At 46.7% G+C, this 24,362-nt stretch overlaps 1 protein-coding gene across 1 annotated transcript in view; it reads left to right on the plus strand.

The window, feature by feature from the left end:
* spata13 (spermatogenesis associated 13) overlaps nt 1–24,362 on the plus strand; it is an 81,928-nt gene that overhangs the window by 33,024 nt on the left and 24,542 nt on the right. The window contains exons 2-3 of the mRNA XM_084325734.1: nt 5,667–7,523; nt 18,058–18,516. Of these exons, the coding sequence (XP_084181860.1) occupies nt 5,667–7,523; nt 18,058–18,516 (2,316 nt within the window). The remainder of the gene's footprint in view (nt 1–5,666; nt 7,524–18,057; nt 18,517–24,362) is intronic.

Here is a 24,362-nt window from a genome sequence, read left to right on the forward strand (position 1 = left end):
TATCTGATTGCGAGTCCCAGTATTTGTGTCGATCGTGTCGCCAACATAATCCACCACACATCATGCATCGGGAGCATATTTGACGCTTCTCAATCCGATCGCTATAACCGCTCCATTCGCCCGACAAAGAAAAGTGCGCCCGGTGACATTTTGACCGTTGCACAGGCCAAGATACAAGGTTTCAAAGGGTGCTCGATACCGCCGTCTAGCTGGATGCGGCCGGTATTGCACTTTGGCGATCTCAGACTCATTCCCTATGGTAACGCCAAGGTCCCTGGATGAATAATGAATAAAAATATCGAATAAAAGAATAAACGACCAAAACCCGAGATATCTCGGGTCTGGCAGCCAACGCATGTCGAGTTAACCCGACTTATCTCGGGTTTGGCAATTAAAGAGTTAAATGTAGTAAACTAACACATTTTGATCTGTCGCAAATCGCTTCCGCACTACCTGTTGAATACGGGGGTCAGCACATCACAGATGCAATCCGTTGCTTCCGTTTTGCACACGGCCCTGGCCTTATAAAGAGACGGCGGGGCTTTTTATTAGTATCAGTATTAGTATCATTAAGAATAGCCTGATGCTGTATCTTCTATGAGTTGAGTGGATGCATGACCAGAGCACTAGCTTTAATAATACAACAATAATAATAATAATAATAATAATAATAATAATAATAATAATAATAATAATAATAATAATAATAATATATTTGATTAGTAGGGCGCTTTATAGTTGTGGAGCAAATCCCAAAGCACTACATTGTAAAATAACATAAAAGCTAGCAGGAGAGCAGGGCGGCTGAGTGGCGCAGTGGGCAAGGCGCTCGCCAATCATGCAGGAGATGCTGGTATCGAGTAGGGGTGGGAATCACCAGTTTCATCATGATACGATATCGATTCTTTGGACAACGATACGATATTTGCCGATATCACAAAGTCTCTCACGATACAATACGATACGATTAGATTCAGGTGCCTGCGATCGATATGAGATGATATCATATGCCCATTTAACACAATCAGTAACATTTAGATCAACTAAAAAAAGGTAATGAAAATATCATTTGACATTTGTATTTTTGAGCTCTTCCAGACATTTTAAGGAAAATCAATCTATTGTTTTTAATACAAATAGACCTCCTGTTCACTGTAAAGTGCCACGTTTTTATATATTGAGCTTTAAACTTTAAGCTACATTTTTTGGAACTCAAAACTCACAACCTCCCTCTCCCAAACCGTTCCTACAACAATTTGTTGATGTTGCATGATCATGTATAGGCCTACATTTATTATGTATTATATTGTTTATGTTTAAATAACATTTAAACATCAAACTCCTCTGACCTCATCTGGTCTTTCCAAAGACGCGCGCACACACACACACACAGAAAGGGAGAATGCTATGCTGTAACATCTACACACACGGAGCTACTGCTGTTGTTCTTGGGCGGATATGAGACTCGCCACAGGATTTTCAAAATAAGAGTATCGATATGAATCGATCTTATTACATCGCATCGATCCGATTCGATTGTTGATAATTACATCGATGTATCGATCTGGATCGATGTATCGTCCCACCCCTAGTATCGAGCCCAGCTCTCTGCGTTGCTACCGGCTGGCCGGCCGTCATACTAACACAATTGGCAGTGTTAGAGGGTGGGAAAGCCGGTGGGTGGGGATTGGACGTTGTGGACAGCGACTCCTACAGGTCGGTTGGGTGACGCCGGTGCGACAGGCTGCCTCCTCGTGTACCGGAGGGGACACGTGATGCAAGGCTTCTATCCTCACTACAGCCGACCAGTGGGAGGCATGGTCTAGCAACGTTCAAGACAGGGGAGGGAAGAATTGGAAATTCGAAATTGGGATGGGAGAAAAATAGAAAATGGGTTGAAAAAGTGGATAAAAAAAAAATATATAGCAGGAGAGTAGAGTTTAAATTTTGTAATTTTTTATAATCGATTATGTTCTGCCACTGCATCGATGCAGAATCATCAACATCCGCATCGCGATGCATCTTAGAATCAAGAAATGTCCACAGACACCCCCAACGAGAATGTGCTTCTAGTTTGAGAATGAGTGACGTACTTCATTCAGGGGATCGCAGCTGCGATCGTTTTGGCAACTTACTGTAAGAGAACCTCTCCACGCGCCGTTGATGAATCCGGGGGTAACTGTCGTAGGTTTTGTCTTACCAATTTCCAACGAGGTTGTCGTAAGAGAAAACTTACGACAATGTTGGTGAATGAGGTCCAGCAGTGTCCCACTGGCCATCCAGACCCCAAAGTATTTTAACAGGCAGGCAGGCTGCCCGCTCCATGTTCAGCAAGTCTATGTATTCCTCCAGCCAAGAATCATTAGAAAAGCCTTCCTATAAGCCAGTTGTCCAGAGCGAGTTATTTGACACCGTTATCTGGTATTTGGCCCAGCAGGCATGTTATGATTCATACAGAGAAATTAACGTTTAAAAAAAAAAACTGACATTCGGCATATTACTTCTAACCAGTGTTTTAACAGCTGCTGGACATTCCCAAAGCAGATGGAGTAATAATACGCTTCCATTGCCACATTTGCCGACATACATCTTGACGTTTGTTGTCCCATCTTGGATGATCTAATGGGGGGTAATAATGTACGCTGTACTCGGAATATAATTGTATTGTATGATCTTAAATCTCATACATTTAGATGAGCTCAGAAGTTCGAACCGTCATCCAAATTGTACTTCTACGCTGAGAAAGCAGTCGAGGATAAATTATGTTATGGTCACGCTCCCAAGCCAGCTGGACAGAAGAATATGCATTAGAGGCAGCCCTAAAACATTAACCCTTTCACTGCCTCACTACCAAACGGTTAACATTTACATTTAGTCATTCAGCTGAAACGCTTTTATCCAAAGCGACTTACAAGTTTTGTACAACAAGACAGCAGGAGGAAGGGTACAACTCTTATCATCTGAGTAACAATGTTCATCAAAGTGTTAACCCTTTCACTGTGACAATACGGAAGGTTAACCCTTTCACTGCCACACGACAGCAGGTTAACCCTTTCACTACCACACGACAGCAGGTTAACCCTTTACTATCACACTACCGACGGTAACCCGTCGGTAGTGTGATAGTTAGTGATGCATCATGCACCGATGTGAAAATTGTGGCCGATACCGATAACCGATATTAATATTGCTGTTCTGGCCGATACCGATATTTACCGATGTCGATATCTCTGTATAGAAAACACTTTTTTTATGATAATCAAATAAAGAGCTATTTTCCAAAACGCATAATTCTTTTACTTTTGTAACTTATTTTCAGAAATGACTGATATTTTGAAACTATTTAAGGCCAAAACATGTAAAAAGAAAAAAAAAATATTATTATTATTTTTTTTTAATATCGGCCCTATCTTGATATCGGACCGATACCGATGTGTAAAAAAACGGCCATATCGGCTGATATTATATCGGCGGCCGATATATCGGTATATCACTAGTGATAGTAAAGGGTTAACCTTCTGTAGTGTGCTAGTGAAAGGGTTAAACTTTAAAATATAAATATTGAGACTAAACGCTTGACAAGGTTATTACGTACTTAATTCGTAAAGTTTCCATGCGGTCGAGTGTACTGTATGTGGTCTTCATTCCACTCGATTGGAAATCTTACACGGAGCAGCTTTAAGTGTTTAGCCCGTACTGACTCCAGGGAGTGTCGGCCTGCTACGTACTTTCATTGGAGCCAGCAGCACAGTGGGAGCTTTGTACATTTAACAGACCGTCGATGGGTTTTTGCCCCCGAGTTGTTGTTGGGCCCGGCTGGGGTATCTGCAGTGGGTTAAGTCTGCCAGCCTGCACACAACGTGGCAGGTTGACCTACCTGCCTGGCTGCGTGTTGTTCTCTCATAACGCAGTCTGAGGATATTCCTTTATTGATCCCCTTGGGCCTGGGGGAAGGTCAGGTGTCATAGCAGCATGGGGGGGAGGGGAGATACAGGTATGGGCAGGGTATTAGAACGAAGACATAAATATAGGCAATACAAAATTTTATCTGATTATAGAATACGAGAAAACTTTACATTATACACACAAAGGTGCAGATAAGGGTCTGTACGGTGAGGGTTATAACTTATAATACATGTGGCAATAAAAATTTCATCTGAAATATAAACTGAATAAAAGTAAACTGTATACACAGTAATACATTGAAGTTAAAGCCATCTGTGGAATCCCTCTCCTTCCACAAAACTAATTGGCAGCATGTCCTTCACACTACCATCTTTGTGATTAGCCCGGTGGTTTCTTCTGCACGCTTGTCATCACAAGGACGCGACCTCACGGTGAAGCTTGTAATGGATGGCTGTTGTGAAGTCTCTTTAGCCGTCGCTGTTGGACGCTTCGCCTTCACATGCGTCGTGTGCATTGTTGTTGTTGATTTGTGTGGTAGGCCAACTTGGCATTGCACAGCTTGCATTTGACCTCGCTTTCATTGGTTTTGTCGAAATAGTTCCACATGGAACTTTTCATGCGTGCCTTTCCCTCCATCTTTGGACGCTATAGTTAAATGCGCCGCATCGCCCTCTCATGTGAAAGGTGCGTGTTAGGGCTGTCACGATTCGTCGACCTAGTCGACGTCGCCGATGAGCAAATTTAGTCGATTTGCATATTAATTATCGACTTTTGTGGTGGAAATGGCAGATGTGCAGATAACATGCACAATGTGTAATAAATGGCTAAATGGTAAATGGCTGCATTTATATAGCGCTTTTATCCAAAGCGCTTTACAATTTGTTCCTCACATTTTACCCATTCACTCACACGTTCACACACCGATGGCGGAGGCAACCATGCAAGGTGCCAACCTGCTCATTGGGAGCAATTAGGGGTTAAGTGTCTTGCTCAAGGACACATCGACACACTGCCCGGGAGGAGTAGGAATTGAACCGGGAACCTCCGGATTGCCAGACGACTCTTTTTTTTGCTCTACCTCCTGAGCCACTAATGCGCAGTGAATCACGTTCAAAATAGAATGACCTTCTCTTAGACCACTATTGGTGATTCTGCCTAGAGCCAGGACTCGACAGTCACATAACTTCCGTGTTTCGCTCCAGCCAGGAAGCGAGGGGCTGAGCCTGGCTGAGACCCACACTTTACAGTTTAGAAGCAGCTTGGCAGCTCTTCAGCCCTGCGTTCTATAGCCTGTGATAACTCCTCTTGGGAGTCACGCTGTTTCTATGTAAACTCCGCGAGCAACGGGTCCAATAAATGCGTCTTTAACCAGCTTTATATCCTCGCCATTACTATAGACCGCTGCACTTCCGCGTTACATTGAGCTCATGGAGGCGAGAGCGGGGGGAGAAAATAGTGCGCATAAATATACACTGTGTTCCAAACACGAGCATCCTGTACTCCTTTTTGTAAAGATTTGTATCTTTACTATTTGGTTATTTTCTTTTAAAATACAAAAGTGAGTCATTGCTTGTTTTGTTTTATTGATAGGCGTATTTAAACTAAAACAAATTTTTTTAAGAAGTGTATCCTGATGCCCCCCAGTAAAATAAATATAAAAAAGTAAAGAGTTTACGAGGCTTCAAAATCTTTGCATGAAGACTCTCGATGGCTTGAATCATTCCGCTCCTAAATGACTCTTTTCTCTTCCCCTCACGCAGGCAGGGCAGACGGACGGGGCTTTGTCCACCAGCCAGGACTCCCTCCCCTCCCTCCACAGCTCCCCCGCTCCACCGCCGACCCGGAGTCGACCCCTCAGCGACGTCTACCCCCTCCTCCACGCCGGTCACCACGCCGAGAGGAGCGGCGCGGGGACTCCGTGCCGGCGGTCCGGCTGCGTGGCCCCGGTCCAGCCGGTGACCTCGGACCGGCGCTCCGAGGAGAGCCGGCTGAACGGCCTCAACGCCCCCCCCCCCGCCGCCTGGTCCTCCGGCCCCCCCGTCATAGGACAGCCGGAGGGCAAGCCGCCGCCGCACCCCTCCAGGATCATGAGGCTGTTCTCGAACCCCCGGAAGTGCACCGTCCCGGGACACGCTCCCGCCACCGTCGGCGACACGCTCGCCTCCGTCCAGCAGGGCCCCCACCACGGCGCCCCCACTAACGGCCCCTGGGGGCCTGCCGTCGTGGACTCCTTCAAGAGGCTCCGCTCCTCCGTGCTCCAGGGCATCCAGAACAGAGCCAGTCAGGAGGAGGAAGAGTGGGACCCCGCCGTAGCCAACCGGCAAACCGAGAACGGCACGGCCATCGTGACCGATCACGGCCACGGGACTGGCGATACGGCCGGTCACGTAACGTTCCGCGAGGGCTCCGGCGGGTCTAACGGAGTCCTGCGTGGCCGACGGTTGGCGAGGGTGAGGAGCCAATGTGGCGGCTCTGAGCACGAGGAGGACGAGGAGGATAACGAAGAGGAGGAGGACGCCGATGGAGACGGACTCACGAGGAACTCCAGGTTCTCCAGGAGCATCAGGAGAGCGTACAGGGCGGGTCGTATCTCCTTGCTCGACGCGGGGCTGGGCAGACGAGGGAGTAGCCGAGACTCGGGCGCTGCCGCTGCGGACGGTCCGAAGGTTCTGAGGTGGTCGGTGTCGGAGGTGGACCGCCCCCCCGCAGCGGGAGCCAACGAGAACGCCAACGGCAAGGTTCTGAGGTGGTCGGTGTCGGAGGTGGACCGCCCCCCCGCAGCGGGAGCCAACGAGAACGCCAACGGCCGCGTCCTCCGCAGACTGAGCAAGAGCGCGGAGAACATTAACTTATTCAAGACCCCCTTCAGACGCAACGCCCCGTCTCCCGGGCCGCCCCCCTCTTCGCCCCGGCCGGACTCTCCGGAGGCCCCCAGGCCCAACGGCACCGCGGCGCAGCCGCACATCCAGAGGACGGCCAGCGCCTCGTCCGTGGACCGTCGCGGCCGCAGCCCCAACCGCTCGAGGGCCAAGGGCCACATGCTGAAGCTGGTGGGCAGCATGACCGACCTGACCGTCCGACGCCGGCCCAGCAGCCCCTCCCCCGGACCCTCCTCCCCCGGACCCTCCCCCGCCTCCCCTCAGTCGCACCTCAGCCGTCTCCACGACGACTACTCGCGCCGCACGCCGTGCTTGCCCGTCGGCGAGCGGCAGCGGCGGCCCTCGCCCCCCGGGAAGTGCGCGGAGAGGGGGGCGGAGAGGACGGGTAGGACGACGCAGCAGGCGCCCCCCGGCGAACACGCGGTTCACCGGCAGCCCGAAGAAGCCGAGCCGGTCCAACACCACCGGGCCCTCATCAGCCCTGTTCACGCGGAGCCCCCCGAGGAGGAGGAGGAGGCGGACCGGGCCACTGAGGCCACGCCTCCTCTCTCCTCCTCTCACCGGGAGGCCCCTGAGGACCGGGCCACGCCTTCTCTCTCCTCTCACTGTGAGCCCCCTGCTGCAGACTCCACTGGTGCTCCTGGGCTGAGAGCAGCAGCGTGTGCCTCCTCCCCTCCGCTCCCCTATGGAGGTGAACCCTCCAGACACAAACACCACGACGCGTTACTAACGGAGGAGGTAAGAGAACAACAACGCTCAGCGATGGTTTCAACACGTAGTATAGACTCAGACCAGTAGTTTTAGGACAGAAAGGATTGAGGTAGAATCCTTTTTTACACACACACTCACACTCACACTCACTCACTCACTCACTCACTCACTCACTCACTCACTCTCTCACTCTCTCACTCTCTCACTCTCTCACTCTCTCACTCTCTCTCTTACTCACTCACTCTCTCACTCTTTCTCTCTCTATAAGGCTGTCCCCGAAGCCTGTTTTTGGGATTCGAACTTCGTCAGGGTTTTACGAACGAACGTTCAAACCTTCGTTTTTAATAATTTTATTTTAAATTTTTTAATAAAAATTCAAAGTTTTAAATATCCTCAAACTAAATCCTCAATTTGAATAGTGATTAATCTGATTAAATGAGTCTCTTTTTTATTAAATCAACTTTCTTTAATGAATATAATGTTTTTTTTAATACTATAATATTAGTGTAGCCTAATCTTTATCTGCAACTGAAGAAAAACCACATTGGTTCAAACAGAATGAATAGACGCATAAAAGAAACATAATTTTTATTTTATTTTATTATTAAAAATAAAAAATAAAAAATAAAAAATTCAAATTTTGATTTAAAATTCAAATGTTAACATAACGAACGAATGTTCGAACATTCGGGCTCAGCCTTAACACACACACACACACACACTAGGGTTGCCGTGATGGTGAGATTTCCCATGATTAATAAACTCATCATGACTGGACATTTTACAAAATGATGCTCAATATCTGTAGGGCGCTTACTTTGATATTTAAAGGAACACGCCAACATTTTGGGAAATTGGCTTTTACCAGTTTCCTCTCTGTGCGTTCAGTAGAAAGCTATCTGGCTGCACGTTAGCCTAGCTTAGCACAATGAATGGAAGCGGACATGGCCGGTTGGCCTTCGGGAGAGGCGTTAGTTGGACAATGCCTAGGCTAACCGCCGGCCATGTCCGCTTCTATTCATTGTGCTAAGCTAGGCTAACGTGCAGCCGGATAGCTTTCTACTGAACGCACAGAGAGAAATCTCAGTGGTAAGCTAATTTCCCAAAATGTTGGCGTGTTCCTTTTAATGTTATGCAGCTACATTGATCCGCTGTGTCTATCCATCACAGGCCAAATTCCCAATCAGGTCTCTGACATCAAGGTCACCTAATCATCCCTTCCCCTTAATTAGCTGATATCAATCCCTGTCTCCTGAGCCGTTCAGCCATTGTGTAGTAGTGTGATGTGTGCCTGGTGCCAGTGTATGGCAGCCATTGCGCCTGCGTAGCCCAAGGTTGGATGCTACCAGTGGTGGTGAAGGAGGCCATTTCCACCCTACATTTTGGGGAGCGCTTTGAGTGTCTAGAAAAGCGCTATATAAATGTAATGATCATTCATTCATTAATTCAAGCCTAACACACACACACAATAAAAACAAGTTGCTTTGATTTTTACATGTTACAAATCCTCCCAATAGAGAATGTGAAGTGGGCGGTTACTACACTACAGGGTTAAGCTACCATCTGTCGAGAATTACTCTGGTGTGTTGACATGATTTGTGGTTTAGAAGATGGGTTTTGGACGTCTTGTCGTGTGAAAAGCTGCTGCAGAAAGTCTCACGACCGTCATGAGAGAAACTTCAACCCTTCCTCCATTTTTTACATTTGACATTTCTCAATACAAATCAATGTAAGTGAACCTCACAAGATGGCGACCTGCATCCACATAGCAACCGTCTTAATTCTCTGCCCTTTTCACGTTCTCTATACTGTTAGCCCTATTTTAGCCTGGTGTCGGCCCCATATCTGATCTTGGTATCCATGGAGGTAAGGGAATTAATAATAGGGATGCCCGAAACGACTTTGTCAGTACTGATACCTGGGCCATCGGTATCGGTCGATACTTTTAATGAACAGTGTACAGACTTGGACTGTCATTTTGGCGTCATTGGACAAAATGAATTGAGAATTTGAGATATAATTGACCTATAATACATTTACAGTTAACGGTGTCAAAAATGCAGGAAATCAAGTCACTTTGCTTTGATTTCTGGCACGTTAGACGTGTTTTTTGGTATCTGATTTAGTATCTGGGAAATTCTCTATTCTATTTGAACCCGGTATCGGACTGGTATTGGTGCATGATCCCTAATTGATGACGTAACACTCAGTAGTGACTGTGAGTAGGGGTGGGAATCGCCAGAGACTTCACGATACGATACTATCGCGATACTTGCGGCACGATACGATAGTATCGCGATACTAAATATATCGCGATACACTGAGTATTGCGATATTAATATTGCGATATTATTATTATACTTTTTTTTATCACATTTTATGTATTACCTTTTTTCAACTGCAAAGTAAAACTGTCAACATGTTTTATCTAATAAAATAAAGTTCAGTCTGTTCATCTCACTTCAATCATTTTTATTGCAGAACATGGTATTTTCTCAAGCAGACAGATATGTAAACACTGTAATCTGTGTTGCATGTACCTGACAAACTGAACTGTTTGTATTACAGTCATATTCAGTACAGTCAGTGGACTACAGTGGACTACTGTACTATTACAGGTATTGAAATGAACAATGCAACTTCCTTATACAAAAACATTATTATTATTTTTATTTATTTATGAATAATTAAATATCGATACTTGGCGTCCCTGTATCGATACAGTATCGCCACGCAAAGTATCGCGATACTGCTACGTATCGATTTCCCCCCTCACCCCTAGTAATGAGCAGTCAGTTATGTGCAGTCAGTGCCTCCGGTCTCCCTCTCCCTGGTTCATCACACTGTTCTGTTCCACGTCCTCTTGTGTCTGGCGGGAGTTGGTGTTTACATTCGGATGCTTTGCGCTTGAAGGACAAGATTACGATTAATAAAAAAGAACAGGAGGCTGTTGTCTGTATGCAGCTGTCTGTGTCACTGTCAACACGGTACTGCGCCATAGCTTGATCAGCTATGGGCTGGAGAGGAGAGGAGAGTAGGGGAGAGGGGAGGGGGGGGTGGGAAGAGAGGAGAGTAGGGGAGAGGAGAGGGGAGGGGGCGGTGGGAAGAGAGGAGAGGAGAGTAGGGGAGGGGGGGGGGGAAGAGAGGAGAGGAGAGTAGGGGAGGGGGGGGGGAAGAGGGGAGGGGGGGGGTGGGAAGAGAGGAGGGGAGGGGGGGGGGTGGCAAGAGAGGAGAGTAGGGGAGGGGGGGGGGATGGGAGGAGAGGAGAGGAGTGGAGAAATATAGAAATCAAGGTAAATATTGATTACTGTATATATATATTAAAAAAAATTACAAGTTGAAGGTGTTCTGAACATTTTGTCCGTAAATCAATCTGACCTTATAACCACACTCGTTATCTACTCCCGATTATCTTAGCTGACCTACACAAAGCCAGAGGCAATCAGTATGACTACTACTACTACTACTACTACTACTACTACTACTACTACTACTACTACTACTACTACTACTACTACTACTACTACTACTACTACTATAACCACACTCATTATCTACTCCTGATTATCTTATCTGAGCTACAGAAAGCCAGAGTAAGATCAGTATGACTACTACTACTGCTACTTAGGGATGGGTACCGAATTAGGTACTTTTAAAGGTACCTACCGAATCACGTCGGTACTACCGAGTACCGATTCACGTGAGATTCGTCGATGCCAAGATTTCGGTACTGTAAAAAAAAAAAAAAAAAAAAATCTAATTTTTTTTCTTTTTTTTTTCTTTTTTCATCTTTTTTTACGTCAACGTTCAACACGCACAATATACGCTTACCTAGGATTTTACTTGATTCAACAACAAAGAAGTTGGGGCAATGGCAAGCCGAAAACGGTCGAAAGTGTGGTTATTTGATGTTTGGATTTTTTTTTCTCACAACTGTGGTACCGGTAGGTAGATTACATTTTTAGAGACTAAAGTACAGAAAAAAGGTACCGTTGGGTACTGGTATCGATTCACAGGTACCGGTACCGTATCGGTTCAAATGTGAACGGTACCCATCCCTACTACTGCTACTACTACTACTACTACTACTACTACTACTACTACTACTACTACTACTACTACTACTACTACTACTACTATTATTATAACCACACTTGTTATCTACTCCCGATTATCTTAGCTGACCTACAGAAAGCCAGAGGCAGATCAGTATGACTGTTGGTATTTATTCCTCCATACTTATACACGATCACAACGGCGGACCCGTGTTCAGGTGATGATAATCTTAACATCAGCTGGACACTTTGGTACAACGCTTAAATGTAGGAGATTAGCTCTCCTTCTTTCCCTCCGTTACTCAAGAAGTCTCCAGCGTTCAAGACCCCCAAGCTCACCTCCCTCAACAGCTCTCAGTCTTAACCCTTTCACTACCACACTACAGACGGTTAACCACACGACAGCAGTATGTAGTGTGTGTGTGGTAGTGGAAGGTTAACCTTCTGTAGTGTGGTAGTGAAAGCGTTAAAGCAACGCTCACACAGTTGCATGTATTATTGCTACAACCTGTAGATCCAGCAGAGCACAGGGTTATTTGAGACCTCGTCCAGCCATCTCACTGTGTTAACAACAGCGCAGGCGTTAACGTTCTGCCCACTTAGGAGACGGGAATTATTACATGATTTTCACCCCATTGTTGTTGCTTTGACTGAGTTGTCTTTCCTTATTTTAGTATCTTTGATGATAGGACCTGTACTGTGTGGTTGAAATAGACCTGGGAGCTAGGGCTGGGCGATATTGGAAACAAATTATATCACCATATTCATAAGCCCTTTTGTGATTGTGTGAAACAGCTCCCATATATATATATATATACTGTATCAAATTGATTGCGTCACACCGGCTCCCATTACCGTACATGATCAATGTAAGAAATATTGATTGGATTATATCATATGCGATTTTTCTAAACCTTGTAAGCAGATATTGTGATATATATGATCAATATTGATATATATATCACAATATCTGCTTAGGTTTAGAAAAATCACATATAATGATGATATAATCCAAGTTCAAGTTCTTTAATAGTTGTCATACAGAAGTACAGAATACTTTCATACAAAATGCTTCTTACTGTTACGCTCCAGAGACTGTGCTAGACAAGATAGTATCAAATAACATAATAACATAATATAGCATGAATTTAGAAGAAGAAAATGAGGTCACAGTTGTTCGGTATAGACATATGTACAATGTTCTGAGTTACCATATAATATACAATACACAATACTATGCAGTGTACTAATGTACAGTACTATCTAGTGCAAAGCAGAAATGGGATGAGGTACAATTTTAGGTACAATTTACAGTAAGGTGTACGAGTTGTAGTGCAATCCTTCATCCATAAATATAAAGTGTGGGGAGTGGGTGCTACAGTGTGTTTGTTTAAAGTGGGTGTGTGCTATAAAGTGTGTGTAGTGGGTGCTACAGTGTGTTTGTTTAAAGTGAGTGTGTGCGTGTGGATGTGTGTGCTATGTGTGTTTGGTGGTTGTTGTTGTGTAGTGTTCATTCATTGTTCGTTTAGCAGCCTGATGGCCTGGGGATAGAAGCTACTTCTGAGTCTTTCTGTGCTCGCCTTGAGACTCCTGTATCGCTTGCCTGACGGCAGCAGTTCAAAGAGGCAGTTGTTCGGGTGGCTCGAGTCCTTAATAATTCTCTTAGCCTTCCCCTTGCAACGCTTGTAGTAAATGTTCTGGAGGGTGGGGAGCCCCCCTCCAATTGTGCGTTCGGCTGAACGTGTCACTCTTTGTAGTCTGCTTTGGTCTTTTGCAGTGCTATTCCCAAACCAGGAGGTGATGTTGCCGGTCAAGATGCTCTCTATTGTACATGAGTAGAAGTTCTTAAGGATCTTCTGGCTGACTTGGAACTTCCTTAGGCGCCTGAGGAAGTAGAGGCGTTGTCGTGCCTTCTTCACCACACTGTTAATGTGTATGGTCCATGTCAAGTCCTCGGATATGTGGGCTCCGAGGTACTTGAAGCTGTTGACTCTCTCAACCGGTGCCCCGTCGATGCTGAGGGGGCTGTAGTCCTTGACCCCCGACCTCCTGAAGTCCACAATCATCTCCTTTGTTTTGCTGACGTTCAGGGAGAGGCTGTTTTCCTGGCACCATCCCGCCAGGACCTTGACCTCTTCCAGGTAGGCCCTCTCGTCGTTGGCAGAGATCAGGCCCACCACCACTGTGTCGTCAGCAAATTTGACGATTGTATTGCTACTCCGCTGAGCCACACAGTCGTGTGTGTACAGGGAGTAGAGGAGGGGACTCAGAACACAGCCCTGGGGGGCCCCTATGTTGAGGGTGATGGATGAGGAGGTGCAGTTGCCTGCTCTCACCACCTGGGGTCTGCCAGTCAGGAAGTCCAAGACCCACTGGCAGAGGTCATAGCCCAAGCCCAGGTCCCTGAGCTTGGCTATGAGTATGGAGGGGACTATGGTATTGAATGCCGAGCTGTAGTCGATGAATAGCATTCTCAAATAGTTCCCCTGCCTCTTGTCCAGGTGTGATGCTGCTGTGTGCAGCACATGGGATATGGCGTCCTCCGTGGACCTGTTGGGGCGGTATGCAAATCGATATTTCTCACATTGATCATGTACGGTAATGGGAGCCGGTGTGACGCAACCAATTTGATACAGTATATATATATATATGGGAGCTGTTTCACACAATCACATACTAGTATCTCCTTTTAATCAGTGAACACAAACCATAGGAAGTGGGGAATTGTAAATCAATCGTTGGGTCACTGGGATTGTGTGCAGCTATGGCTCAAAGAGGAAGGAGACATTGGGTCTGTGAGACGGAGACAAAGGACATAATACGTCTCGTCCTTATCATTAAGAGCAGTATTATTATTGAATTATGAACATCTGATGTCATTGACCCTTGGAAGGAACACACTGACCCTGATGGTAGTGTTTTTATGAAGTGTTTTTTTTTATGATAAGTTGAAAGCGGGCGTGATCGGAGCGGTGCCGGTCTCTCATGCTGCCAACACATTAGGACGGTAACTGGTAAGGGTTGTGTGTAGCAGGTCCAAGTCCCAGCCAGCGTTATGGGACATGTTCTTCTTACCGTCTTCTTCAGAGTCAGACGAGAAGATCGATACCAATGTCCTCTGCGCGTTCAGTAGAAAGCTATCCAGCTGCTAAGCCAGCCTAGCTTAGCTCAAATGAATGGAAGCGGATACGGACCACTAGCCTGCCTAGCTTAGCTCAAATGAATGGAAGCGGATACGGACCACTAGCCTAGCTTAGCTCAAATGAATGGACGCGGATACGGACCACTAGCCTAGCTTAGCTCAAATGAATGGACGCGGATACGGACCACTAGCCTAGCTTAGCTCAAATGAATGGAAGCGGATACGGACCACTAGCCTAGCTTAGCTCAAATTAATGGACGTAGATACGGACCACTAGCCTAGCTTAGCTCAAATTAATGGACACTGATACGGACCACTAGCCTAGTTTAGCTCAAATTAATGGAAGCGGATATGGACCACTAGCCTAGCTTAGCTCAAATTAATGGACGTGGATACGGACCACTAGCCTAGCTTAGCTCAAATGAATGGATACGGGCCACTAGCTTAGCTTAGCTCAAATTAATGGAAGCGGATACGGACCACTAGCCTAGCTTAGCTCAAATGAATGGAAGCGGATACGGACCACTAGCCTAGCTTAGCTCAAATGAATGGACGCGGATACGGACCACTAGCCTAGCTTAGCTCAAATGAATGGAAGCGGATACGGACCACTAGCCTAGCTTAGCTCAAATGAATGGACGCGGATACGGACCACTAGCCTAGCTTAGCTCAAATGAATGGAAGCGGATACGGACCACTAGCCTAGCTTAGCTCAAATGAATGGACGCGGATACGGACCACTAGCCTAGCTTAGCTCAAATGAATGGACGCGGATACGGACCACTAGCCTAGCTTAGCTCAAATGAATGGACGCGGATACGGACCACTAGCCTAGCTTAGCTCAAATGAATGGACGCGGATACGGACCACTAGCCTAGCTTAGCTCAAATGAATGGACGCGGATACGGACCAGCTCAAGCACAAGACCCGTCTCTTCCCCACTGCCTTCTCATAGCCCCCCCCCCCCCCCCATCCATCTTCGTGTCTTTGTTTGTGTTACGCTTGTCTGTTGTTTGTCTCACTACCACCACCCCTTATTTTATTTTTAAATGTTTTATTTCATCTTTATTTACCCAGGCAAGCAAGTAAGAACAAATTCTTATATACAAAAGCAGCCTGACCAAAAAGCAAAGGCCTTTTGAGGAAGGGGGGGGGGGGGGGGCTGCAACAAAAACAAGGTTATGTACATGCATACAAGTAAATAAAAAAAATAATGACCGTAGCAATAGTATACAAGGAAAATTACAATAAATAAGGGAGAGAGACGGAAAGAGAGAGAGGGAAAAAGGGAGAGTGAGAACCAGAGGGAGAGTGAGATAAGAAAGGGGGAGAAGGAGGGAGGGAGGTAGGTGAGGGGGCTTCTTAGGGGGAGGGGAGGGGAGTCTGAGGGCTGTGCATGTGATTGGGAGGCAGTCAGCAGGTGCAACAGTCGGTTATGATCTTATTGTAAAGGGACTTTGAGTTCTAGAAAATTATTATTATTAGTATTAATAGTAATATTAATATTATTTATTATCCCAGCTTGTCGCTACCACAGATAAAAAAAAAACTGTGTAAAACACTGCATCATAATTAGGGTTGGGCACCGAGAACCGGTTCTAATAGGAACTGGTTCCTAACTTCCGGTTCTGGAACCGGAAGTAACATATTTGCATTTCGATTCTTAATTTCGATTCTTAAAAAAAATTATACATTTTTTATTTTTTTTTACTTTGTTAATTCATACCCTAGTTACAGTACAGCAACCAAATTAAACTGTATCAAGTCAACTAACAATGTGAATAGTATGAACAAAATTAAAGATTTTTCAAAAAAAAAAAAAAAAATTCTCCTGCGAAATAAGCTGTGACCTGTCTTGACCTGCACCTCAAAGAATCGGAACCGAGAACAGGAATCAAAATGGAGAATCGGAATCGGAACCGGAATTGTTCAAATCCAAACGATGCCCAACCCTAATCATAATCTACTAGCATTTGTCTGGTAACGCCCCGGGCCAGTGGCAAGTTCCCACCCTTTCGGCCGCCCATCAAACGCCGCTGCCGTTGCCCTTCTGAAAAGGCACGACGACCTTTGTCTCCCCTCCCGTTCCCTCGTGTCACATACATCTGGGTGTTCTTTTCTTTCTTGTCCTCCTTGTGTCCTTCCCTCCCGACCACCATGTGACGTCGTCGTTCCACTAACTCCCGCCGCAGAGCGAGGTCACATGATGATGCTCCCTGAGTGGCCCCAGCTGTGCTGTGCGCTGCTACCTGCCACACTGAAGGAGCGACCCTGGAGTTAATGATTAGGCTTTGTTTATGATTAGTGGCCTGTGTTGCGCAAAAGCTCCTCGCTCTCCTGCCCCTCGCTATGGCCGAGCGAGCGGAGCAGCCATATCAGTAAGTGTCGCCCCCCCCCCCCCCCCCCCCTCTCTCTTGGCGGCGGTCCACCGGATCAAAGTCCAACGGCAACAGCCACATGAGCCAGCTAGAGTTACAGGTATACAGCCGGGTGGTGCAGAGAGAGCCACAAACGCACCGTTATATTGACCGAGGATTTTTTTTTAGGAATGTGTTTTGACCGAAGGCGAACCAAGACGACTGGACTCTATTGATGGGAGGGAGACGGCAGATTTCTTTACATTAGAAGAGCGAGAGGCGGGAGGCGTCGACCGAATGGGTGGGGGGGGGGGGTGTCTCTCACTCTTCTTGGCCTTGAGGACGCGGGGGCCTGTGTTTGTGTTGGACCACCATGGTGCTCGTCCACTGTGTGCCGTTCCAGTGCATATGGAGCGCAGGGGCACGGGACCAGGAGGAGGTGAGGTGGTTTCATCACGCTGCTATAGCTTCTCACTCACTGGCTTATTGACGACTTAGAAAAACACACACTTTCACATGAGTGACCTTTAGCCTAATGTTTGAGTGTTAACCGGTCGTATGATTGATAACATTGAATGAGGAGAATACTTGTGTTTTATTATTACTGCTGCCGCTCCTGTTTGCAGACGTGATAAGGCAATGTGCCGAGTGTATTGTGAGCCAATCACTGTGGGAACTTGGAATACTTTCACATGACGACCATTGCCAAGTTTCGGATGAGATCGTCGCCACAACGGTGTTTCCTGAAAATCTGCGGTTTTCCTTTGAAAGATTCTGCCCGTCTCAGAGCTGTATTCTTTTAAGACCATTGCACCAATTTTGGCGACTTTATGACGCGTCAACTAAACACCGTGTTCTGTTTCTGATTAACAGACGTTCTTAACTACAGACGCTTGTGTTCCTCAGGCTGTCGTTCACCTCTGGACCGCTGTAGGTCATTAACATGGAGGGCCAATATTAACGCTAGCTGACCTGTGACCTTTTAACCTTTCCCCTCTGACCCCTAGGATACGTCGGACCAACAGAGGAGAGACTCTCTTCTCCCGGCCTCTCCAGCGTCACCCCGCACCCCCCCCTTCTCACCGCCCTGCCTCTCGGACTCGCCCTCGTCACCCACGGCAACGGATGTCACACCAACGACGGCCGCCTCGCCCACAGAAACTCCGCCTTCGTCGTCCGTCAGTCACAGGCGGAGGGCGGGACGAGCGCGGCCTCGGCCAATCTCTGACTTCGGGCAGCTTGTGTCAAGGAAGTACCCCATCCCGGAGGAAGAGGTGGAACTGCGTCTCGAGGCCAGGACTACAAACGACTCGCCGGGTCCAAACTACAGTAATGGAGGCAGCCCGGAGAGCTGTGGCGTCGACGGGGACGTGCAGGACGGGAGGCAGAGGCCCAACTCGGTGATCGGAGGCGTGGACCTGTACTCTCTGTCCCCCGGCTCGGACCGAGAGGACGGGCTGCCCTCGGTGAGGCCTTCACCCTGGCACTGCCACACTACCAACGGGTTAACCCTTTCACTCCCACACTACCAACGGGTTAACCCTGGCACTGCCACACTACCAACGGGTTAACCCCTTCACTGCGACACTACATGAGGTTAACCCTTTCACTCCCACACTACCAACGGGTTAACCCTGGCACTGCCACACTACCAACGGGTTAACCCCTTCACTGCGACACTACATGAGGTTAACCCTTTCACTCCCACACTACCAACAGGTTAACCCTTTCACTGCCACACTACCAACGGGTTAACCCTGGCACTGCCACACTACCAACGGGTTAACCCAGTTTCACTGCCACACTACCAACGGGTTAACCCCTTCACTGCCACACTACCAACGGGTTAACCCCTTCACTGCGACACTACAGGAGGTTAACCCTTTCACTCCCACACTACCAACAGGTTAACCCTTTCACTCCCACACTACCAACAGGTTAACCCTTTCACTGCCACACTACCAACGGGTTAACCCTGGCACTGCCACACTACCAACGGGTTAACCCAGTTTCACTGCCACACTACCAACAGGTTAACCCTTTCACTGCCACACTACCAACGGGTTAACCCTGGCACTGCCACACTACCAACAGGTTAACCCAGTTTCACTGCCACACTACCAACGGGTTAACCCAGTTTCACTGCCACACTACCAACGGGTTAACCCTTTCACTCCCACACTACCAACGGGTTAACCCTTTCACTACCACACTACCAACGGGTTAACCCTTTCACTCCCACACTACCAACAGGTTAACCCTTTCACTCCCACACTACCAACGGGTTAACCCTTTCACTGCCACACTACCAACGGGTTAACCCTCTCACTGCCACACTACCAACGGGTTAACCCTCTCACTGCCACACTACCAACGGGTTAACCCTTTCACTGCCACACTACCAACGGGTTAACCCAGTTTCACTGCCACACTACCAACGGGTTAACCCTTTCACTGCCACACTACCAACGGGTTAACCCTTTCACTGCGACACTACAGAAGGTTAACCCTTTCACTCCCACACTACCAACGGGTTAACCCTTTCACTGCGACACTACATTTTTATTTTTTATTTGACCAGGGAGTCACTTGAGATCAAAGATCTCTTTTTCGAGCAAGACCTGGCCAAAATGGCAGCAAAAACAAAAACAAACATACAAAATACACAAAACACAGACAGAGACATAAAAGGCAAAGTGGGGCAAGGGGATACATTTGAGCTGCAGCAAATCAGATTGAATGGGATTGGGGGAGATTGGAGGGTAGGGTAAAAAGGTAGAAAGAGGATGGAAGGTGAGGCTTTGCAGGAGGTTGCTGGGGAGAGAAGGTCAGGTTAAATATAAAATATAACACACCACATTATGCAGTGAAGCAGCGACATTCTCCCATCTCATTCTTTAAAATGCCCTTAATTTGAACTTTAAAATCAGATATGGTAGTGAGGGCCTGCAGTTTCAACGTTTTTTGAAGTCCATTCCAGGCAGAGGGAGCAGAGAACATGAAGGCCCTTTTCCAAAACTCTGTGCGGGTTCTGGGTACTGAGGCATATAAATAGTCCTGGGATCGTAAGCTGTAAAATGGGTTTGATGTGATGGTGAGGTATGAACCGAGGTAAAAAAGGGAGCTGACCAATAATTGCTTTATAAATGAAGGTGTACCAATGAAGCAGTCTACGGGCAGTCAAGGACGGCCAGTTAACTTTAGCATACAGAGTGCAATGATGGGTAAGTGATCTATATCCAGAAATAAATCTTAATACACCATGGTAAGCACTGCAGTGTCCAACATGTGTAGTGAGGTGGAACAGGCATTCATGTATAAAACATCACCATAATCTAATACTGGTAAAAAAAGTGGCAGCAACTAGTTGCTTCTTTGCAATTAAAAGAAAAGCTCGATTTGTTTCTGAAAAAGAAACCCAACCTCACTTTTAGCCTCTTGACCAGGCTTTCAACGTGTGGTTTAAAAGACAAGCTGTCATCAAGTAAAAAGCCAAGGTATTTAAAAGTCGACACAATCTGAATTGGAATGCCTTGCGATGTGTGTATAGAGGCAAGACAAGGCACTTTTGTTTTGGATTTAGTAAAAATCATCAACATAAGGTTAACCCTTTCACTACCACACTACCAACGGGTTAACCCTTTCACTGTGACACTACAGAAGATTAACCCTTTCACTACCACACTACCAACGGGTTAACCCTTTCACTACCACACTACCAACGGGTTAACCCTTTCACTAGCACACTACAGAAGGTTAACCCGTTCACTGCCACAAATGGTTAACCCTTTCACTACCACACGACAGAAGGTTAACCCTTTCACTACCACACTACGGAATGGTTAACCCTTTCACTGCCACACTACAGAAGGTTAACCCTTTCACTACCACACTACATAAGGTTAACCCTTTCACTACCACACTACAGACGGTTAACCTTTCACTACCACACTACAGAAGGTTAACCCTTTCACTACCACACTACAGACGGTGTGTTAGTGAAAGGGTTAACCTTCTGTAGTGTGGTAGTGAAAGGGTTAACAATGTTTATGTTGATGATTTCAACCTAAACTCTGGATATGACACCATTCAATGCATTTTTGCCATCGATTTGAAGAATGTACATGTTCTACCCGTGCCTCGGGACAGTTCAGTGGATATTTGTGTTATCGGTTACAAAACATGATAACGGTCATAGTTTGCACCCAGCGGATAGTGGGGCGTAGAAATAAAAGTGTAAAATAATATCTAATCTGGCTCAGAGCTGTTAGCAACACTAGCATATAAAGCTCATCCAGGCAGAACTGAACTTAACATATAAAGCTCATCCAGACAGAACTTAACATATAAAGCTCATCCAGGCAGAACTTAACATATAAAGCTCATCCAGGCAGAACTGAACTTAACATATAAAGCTCATCCAGGCAGAACTGAACTTAACATATAAAGCTCATCCAGGCAGAACTGAACTTAACATATAAAGCTCATCCAGGCAGAACTTAACATATAAAGCTCATCCAGGCAGAACTTAACATATAAACCTCATCCAGCTGCAGAACTTAACATATAAAGCTCATCCAGCTGCAGAACTTAACATATAAAGCTCATCCAGGCAGAACTTAACATATAAACCTCATCCAGCTGCAGAACTTAACATATAAAGCTCATCCAGGCAGAACTTGACATATAAACATCATCCAGGCAGAACTTAACATATAAACCTCATCCAGGCAGAACTTAACATATAAAGCTCATCCAGGCAGAACTCAACTTAACATATAAACATCATCCAGGCAGAACTTAACATATAAAGCTCATCCAGGCAGAACTTAACATATAAACATCATCCAGGCTGCAGAACTTAACATATAAAGCTCATCCAGGCAGAACTTAACATATAAAGCTCATCCAGGCAGAACTTAACATATAAACATCATCCAGGCAGAACTTAACATATAAACCTCATCCAGGCAGAACTTAACATATAAACCTCATCCAGGCAGAACTTAACATATAAAGCTCATCCAGACAGAACTTAACATATAAAGCTCATCCAGGCAGAACTTAACATATAAAGCTCATCCAGGCAGAACTTAACATATAAACCTCATCCAGCTGCAGAACTTAACATATAAAGCTCATCCAGGCAGAACTTAACATATAAACCTCATCCAGCTGCAGAACTTAACATATAAAGCTCATCCAGGCAGAACTTGACATATAAACATCATCCAGGCAGAACTTAACATATAAACCTCATCCAGGCAGAACTTAACATATAAAGCTCATCCAGGCAGAACTCAACTTAACATATAAACATCATCCAGGCAGAACTTAACATATAAAGCTCATCCAGGCAGAACTTAACATATAAACATCATCCAGGCTGCAGAACTTAACATATAAAGCTCATCCAGGCAGAACTTAACATATACATTTACATTTACATTTAGTCATTTAGCTGACGCTTTTATCCAAAGCGACTTACAAGTTCTGTACGACAAGCCATCAGGAAGAGCACAACTCTATCAGCTGAGTAACAATGTTCATCAAAGTGTTGAGTGCTACAGTGTAGGTTAGTTTATTAGGACAAGTGCATGACAGTATGGTTAGTTAGGGTTAGATTTTTTATTTTTTTTTAATTCAGATAATGGTTGAAGAAGTGCGTCTTTAGTCGACGGCGAAAGATTGGACGTGTTTCGGCTGTCCTAACTGGGGTGGGTAGTTCATTCCACCATTGTGGGGCAAGGACTGAGAATAGGCGACTTCTCTTTGATGACCCTCCCGGAGCTTGGATAGGAGTAGGTCTGAGGCGGCCAGAAGATGCAGAGCGTAGGGGTCTTGAGGGTGTGTAGTTAGAGACCATTGACCGGAGGTAGGCGGGAGCAGTTCCCTTTGCCGCACGGTATGCTAGGTCGAGGGCCTTGAAGCGGATTCGTGCAGCAATGGGGAGCCAGTGCAGGTCCCTAAGAAGTGGGGTGACATGGGCCGACTTCGGTAGGTTTGAGATCAGGCGGGCCGCTGCGTTCTGAATGAGTTGAAGAGGCTTAGTGGCAGTGGCCGGGAGGCCAGCGAGCAGTGCGTTGCAGTAGTCGAGGCGGGAGATGACTGTTGATTGGACGAGGAGTTGGGTGGCTTCTTTTGTCAGGAAGGGGCGTATCCTTCTGACGTTGCTCAGGAGGAATCGGCAGGTTCTGGTTGTCGCTGCGATGTGAGCAGAGAAGTTCAACTGGTCGTCGAGGACAACACCAAGGTTCTTGGCGGTCGGGGACGCGGTCACAGCTGCATTCTCGACTGTGATGGAAAGGTCGGTCAGGGGGGAGGATTTGGCCGGCAGGTGGAGCAATTCTGTTTTGCTTAGGTTCAGTTTGAGGTGGTTGGTCGTCATCCAGGCGGAGATGTCGGACAGACAGGCCGAGATCCGCTCAGAGACGTGGATATCTGAGGGAGGGAAGGAGAGGAAGAGTTGAGTATCGTCGGCATAACAGTGGTAGGAGAAGCCATGAGACGTGATAATGTTACCCAGTGATTTAGTGTAGAGGAAGAAGAGAAGGGGTCCTAAAACCGAGCCCTGGGGGACACCCGTCCGCAGGGGGCGGGTGGCCGACAGGGTCCCTCTCCATGACACTTGGTAGGAGCGGTCATTGAGGTATGATGACAACCATGTCAGCGCAGAGCCAGCCACTCCCATTCCTGCGAGGGCCGCGAGGAGGATCTGGTGGTTGACTGTGTCGAAGGCTGCAGATAGATCTAGGAGAATCAGGACAGAGGAGAGGCCTTTCGCTTTTGCTAAGTGAAGTGCCTCTGTGACCGCAATGAGGGCTGTCTCTGTGGAGTGACCAGTCCTGAAGCCTGACTGATTAGGGTCTAGGAGGTCATTCTGTAAGAGATAAGCAGTAAGTTGGTTGGATACAGCACGTTCAAGTGTTTTAGAAAGGAAGGAGAGAAGAGAGACAGGACGGTAGTTGCCTATGACGGTAGGGTTCAGGGATGGTTTTTTTATGAGGGGCGTGACTCTGGCTTGTTTTAGGGAGGTGGGGACCACCCCCGAGTTGAGTGAGGAGTTGATGGTTGCAGTTAGGAATGGGAGGATGTCTGGTGCTATGGACTGGAGGAGTGGGGAAGGTAGCCGGTCCAGCTGGCATGTAGTCAGACGGTTCGACGTTACCAGTGTCAGGGTCTCGGCTTCTGTAATGGGAGAGAAAGATGACAGAGTGAAGGATGAGGTTCTCGATTCAGCATTTGGAATGGGTGGGGGTTGGGAGAAGGAGCTGCGGATGTTCTCCACTTTTTCCTCAAAGAAGATCGCAAA

The sequence above is a fragment of the Notolepis coatsorum genome (genome assembly GCF_963971535.1).
Source record: "Notolepis coatsorum genome assembly, chromosome: 12".
In the NCBI taxonomy this organism is placed as follows: Eukaryota; Metazoa; Chordata; class Actinopteri; order Aulopiformes; family Paralepididae; genus Notolepis; species Notolepis coatsorum.